Source organism: Montipora capricornis, chromosome 3 (assembly GCF_036669925.1).
Source record: "Montipora capricornis isolate CH-2021 chromosome 3, ASM3666992v2, whole genome shotgun sequence".
Taxonomy (NCBI): Eukaryota; Metazoa; Cnidaria; class Anthozoa; order Scleractinia; family Acroporidae; genus Montipora; species Montipora capricornis.
The window spans coordinates 69327435-69332434 of NC_090885.1; the positions used below are offsets into that span (position 1 = coordinate 69327435).

At 40.5% G+C, this 5000-nt stretch overlaps 1 protein-coding gene across 1 annotated transcript in view; it reads left to right on the top strand.

The window, feature by feature from the left end:
• LOC138041020 (uncharacterized) overlaps nucleotides 1–3194 on the top strand; it is a 119235-nt gene extending 116041 nt beyond the window's left edge. Inside the window, exon 7 of the mRNA XM_068886784.1 lies at nucleotides 2783–3194. Coding sequence (XP_068742885.1) covers nucleotides 2783–3040 — 258 coding nt within the window. The 3' untranslated portion in view covers nucleotides 3041–3194. The remainder of the gene's footprint in view (nucleotides 1–2782) is intronic.
• The last annotated feature ends 1806 nt before the right edge of the window (nucleotides 3195–5000 follow it).

Below are 5000 nucleotides of genomic sequence, written 5' to 3' on the forward strand. Positions count from 1 at the left end.
TTTTGCTTCAGTACACTGAAAAGCCAAAATACTTTCTTTGATAATTTACTCGCTAAGTAAAAACAGCTTTATTTGCTGTGTTTTTTATATTCAAGGAAATTGCGATCATATTGAGATGCTCACAACAAACGCGTACACAGTGAACTGTGCATTTTCTCTCTCCTTTTTGTTGTTGCTGAAGATTTTTTCTTGTCGTTTGGACAGGACTACTGGAGTGCTGGTTTGGGAACTCCACAAAAAGATGCACAGAAAGACCTGACCATTCAATGTGCCAGCGAAATGGGCGGATATACGATGGTGCACTTTAAGAAGCCAGCAAGTACTTCAGAAAATATGATAGATGTTCAGTTCACGGTAAGATCAAGAGACACGTTCACTTTCACTGCAGATGGGATCGGTTGTTTTCTTTGCTTAAGGGAGGACTATTTTAATGACAAATCAATCAAAAACCAATCGCAAAGTGTTCCCTTTTGCTTTACTGCTAAATCTGGGACAAAAACTGAACTTTTGTCGCCAGATACAGGCTTAAGGCCGGTTTATATCCGGGTCTCGGATACCCGAGACAACCCTCCCCAGAGTTACCCTTGGCGAGATATTTTTCCACTCATTTGTTTAAAAAATTCTATCAACCATTTACATGAGGTGGGCGAGACAACTCGGGGTGGTTTGCGGGCAAGTGTTTCCTTCACTCCTCTCCCCCTCTCCCATCTCTTCATTTTTTGCTCGGTCGAAAGTTCTCTTCGGTGAAACCCAACGGAAACGCTTGCTGCGCTAGCTATCCAATTTGGGGATCATTACTGGTCCAGGGATCATGTGCAGTCCATTTGGGGATCATTTTGGTCCAGGAATCATTTCCGGACAGTGATCATTTGTGGGCCTGTACAGTACTTCTACGTTCCACTTAAATCAATAGTACATTTACGTAGAACGTAGACATAAAGAGATTTGATTTCCGATGTTGACTTGGGGATACTCGGAAAAAATCTGAGTGCTCCTACAACCAACCGACGACCTTTCGATTAGTGGTTCGGATGCTCCAGTACCACTGAGCTGTAGGAGGAGCCTTGTTGGAGCCAGGCCGTTAAACTAGGTTCATGTGATCCTGCCGCCAGCATCTAAAATTGTCGAAATGGAGCATTACTGCCATAGTCCATTTCGCGGCAGGTCGTAGGTTCGACTTCTGCAAAGTTTCCGAGAACCGTACTTACATGTACTCGAATAAGCGCCGCGGCACCTATTTAATTTTTTGCCCCTCAAGTGCGGCACTTATTCGAGGGCGGCGCTTATTTAAAAATTGAACGCTACCAAAACCTAACCCTAACCAAAGAATTAAACATTAAACTTTACTAGGAAGACCACCACCACCACTTTCACCTTTTTATAGGGAAGATATCTTTTTACAAACATTGCTTTTGTTATTCAAATTTGCCAACCACGGGAACAAAAGATCCTTTGTTTCGACAGCCAATGAGGCTCTGGTTGGCACATTAATGACAATAGGTGACGTCAACGATATCTTCCCTATATGCCAAATATTATTTGTACAATCATAAATTATTTCACGTTGAGCTATCGGTAAACGGATTTATAGAACATTTATGAAAGTGGGCAATAATTAACCTCAAATACAAGTATATTTTCGAAAATTTCCCTCGATAGTTTAGAGTAATGCAAACTTGAGTGTATGTAGAGGCTATAATATCACGAGTACCTTGCTTTTCCAATTTTGTGTGTCAATAGCCATATATGCCTAAACTTAAATTTCAGTCGTGTATTTACTTTGTGAAATGTTCTGTACTCTTTTAGCCAACTGTACTTGTTTAATGTATGCAAATAATAATAATAATAATAATAATAATAATAATAATATGTGTAAAATATTGTAACCAATAAGAAATCGTGTAGCCAAAATGCCTTAATTGACCAAATGCAAAAATGGCCGTCAACAAATTATTCTTTTGTCTCTGTGTTAATTAGCCTAACTAGCCTCGTTTTACTGCCCAAATTTTTTTGATTTTACAAGTGTTAACGAGGCTAGTTAGGCTAATTAACACAAAGCGACTGCTGGTGACGATTTCAACGGTGAGAAAGTATCGGCCAATTATCATCAGGCTTTGAATAGCGTCACCATCTTTTCAGGTTGCATTCAGTGTAGCTTGAGTGTAGTCCTTAATACCTGATAGTCAGTAATTGTCTGTGTTGCAATCCTTATTATATATGTTTGTCAATAAAGCTTACAAAAAATAATAATAACAATAATTATAAGAATAATGATAATAATAATATAAATGACTGAAAAAAATATAAAATAAAATAATAATAACAATTTTTAAAAAAATTTGACGCCACACAGAAATATTTCTCCACGGAGATTAACAGAAACGTCTTTTGATAGTCACCATTCATTTGACTCTTATGGCATTTTACTTAATGGACAAGCAGTGGAATACAATTATTTTGAACTGAAGAAGATCGGTTTTGATGCAAATAAATTTGCCATTCCCATTCTTAGTTAGTGGGACTTTTTAGTGTTTTCTTTAATTTGACGAAATTCCTCGAATAAGAATAAGCGCCGCATTGGGACCACGGCGCTTATTCAGGGGCGGCCCTTATTTGATTTTTTGTCCCAAACGTGGCGGTTATTCGAGTGCGGCGCTTGTTCGAGTACATACGGTATCCCCGAGTCAACTGCATGCAACACCTCTTCATTTAATTCCCCTGCCGGTTAACATGGAACATCTCTTTCAGTATTCTCTGACATCGTTTTTCATTTAATTTTCAGCCCAATACTACAGTCTGGGTTATGTACGCTATGGACGATGAAGATATCACTAGCTCGTCGTTTCCGAAACACTTGAAAAAAGGCAGAATATCCTCGACAGATCAATACAACCTGATTGCGATGGCGTTAGCCGCTGACGGTGCAGGTACCGTTTTCGGTGACTGTGGCTCATCAGCGTCGACAGCCATTTTCAGCGGGACATGCGCTGTTGCCAGTTTCCTCTTCTATTTGATTTCCCACTTTGTTTTGTCTTCCTAAATCGGCACAGCTGGCACTTTATTTTGCTTATTGTTAAAAGTTGAAGCTTCATCATAGCAACCATAAGCTCAGCATTTCGTTAACCCTGGCAGTAAAACTGGTCTCGCTTCCTTCAAAGTCTGATAAATAATAAATTGTGGTTACATTCTCGAAAGTCACGACTGATTTCCTCTTTTGTTTCTCGGATCCTTTTTGCGATTTTAGGGTGTTTAAGGCCCCGTCCACACGTATGCGGAAATTTTTGTATCCGCCAATTTTTTTTTTTTTTTTCGAATTCAAAAATATCTGCGTCCACACGTAGCGTATTCTAATCATTTTAGAATCGTTTTCACTGTCCACAAGTATCCGGATACACCCTAGTGACCTGCCCGTTGCTTTTGGCAGCGATTTTGCGAGATGAGCAAACGCAAAATAGTATGTTGATGCTGTTTTGTTAACGACCTTTCAAGGTCCAAGGTCGATTCGCCATGTTGATTTATCTCACCCGGGAAACACTGGATCCGATAGTGTTACGTCAGCGCATTCGAAAATTTGCGGAACTTCGATCGTCCTTCGCCAGATAAGTGTGGACGCAGCGCGTATTCCGGATACGTGTGGACGAGGCCTATGAAACGACGACGGCAACGGCAACCCCACAAAAAAATAATATCCTTGGTTAAAATAGGGAAAATACTCGTTCTTCACGTACAGCATGCATTTTAGGCAGTATTTCCTTCGTGATGGTAAATCATGGATGAAACGTTTTTGCCCGGTAAGCGAATGAGAACAGATATTAATCTGTCAGTGACACGGGCATACACGGATAAAATCCGAGTGCTCCTTAACAGGCGATTGTCACACGAACCTTGTTTAATTAATGGCCTAACTCCCACGAGTCTCGTGTAGCTCAGTTATAGAGCATCCGAACTAGTAATTGGAAGGTCGTACGTCCGGCTCTTGCAAAGGAGCACTCGGATTTTTCCGAGCATTCCCGATTCCTAGCTCCCACGAGCCTCCTACAGCTCAGTGGTTAGACCCCTGCATCTGAACTAGTAATCGGAAGCCGCTCGTACGTCCGACTCATGAAAAGGATACTCGGATTTTTTCCGAGTATCCCCGAGTCACTGACAGATTAAATACCTCTTACTAACCGAGTTCGAGGTCCGCACTGTAAGTTACGGATCGAGTTTTTTTTCCCTTTGATTTATGGCCCAAGCGAGAAGCGCGGGGGCCATAAATCAACGGGAAAAAAACGAGGATCCGTAAATTACAGTACGGACCGAGAAAACGAGGTTAGTAAGATATTTACTTTATTTATGTCTTTGATCGTGAGCGGGCGGTATCCTGAGAATCCTGCAATCTGATTGGTTCCGGGAGCGGACAGTATTTTCCTATCTCCTGACCACGGTCATAGTAACCAACTACGTTAAGCGCAGAGTGAAGTTGCGAATTAAAAAAACATTGAAATGGCTTCTTCTACATTTCTCCAAGTTTGTTGACTTTTGAAAGCGAAACTTCACACAGTGTAAAAATATTCCTGACCAATTCATTTTCTTGTACATTTGTTGACACGTTGATGAGAAATGTGTAAAATAAAAACATGACTTTTCCAGTTTTTCTTAATAGTTTCTCCTACCTTCTAAAAATAGAATTTAGAAATAAATAAAAATGTTATTCACCGGCCTTGGTCGGTCCGTGTTGGGAAAAACTGCGTCCTCTGTCTCGAGTACAGTTTTTCCCAATACGGACCTCCCGGCCGGTGAATAACATATATATATCTCAGATGTAAATCCGGCGCGGGGGCAAGGAACTAGTCGAAGTCAAGCAGAAGGTTCAAGTGCGACAAAGATTGCCGTGTCAAAATCCGAAAAATTAAATCTTCTTGGCTGTTTGAAATAATTGCTTGCAAGATTCAAACAGTTTTACAAGTTATGTCACAGAAACGGCAAGGAAAACTTGCAAGATAATGTTTTATAGAAAT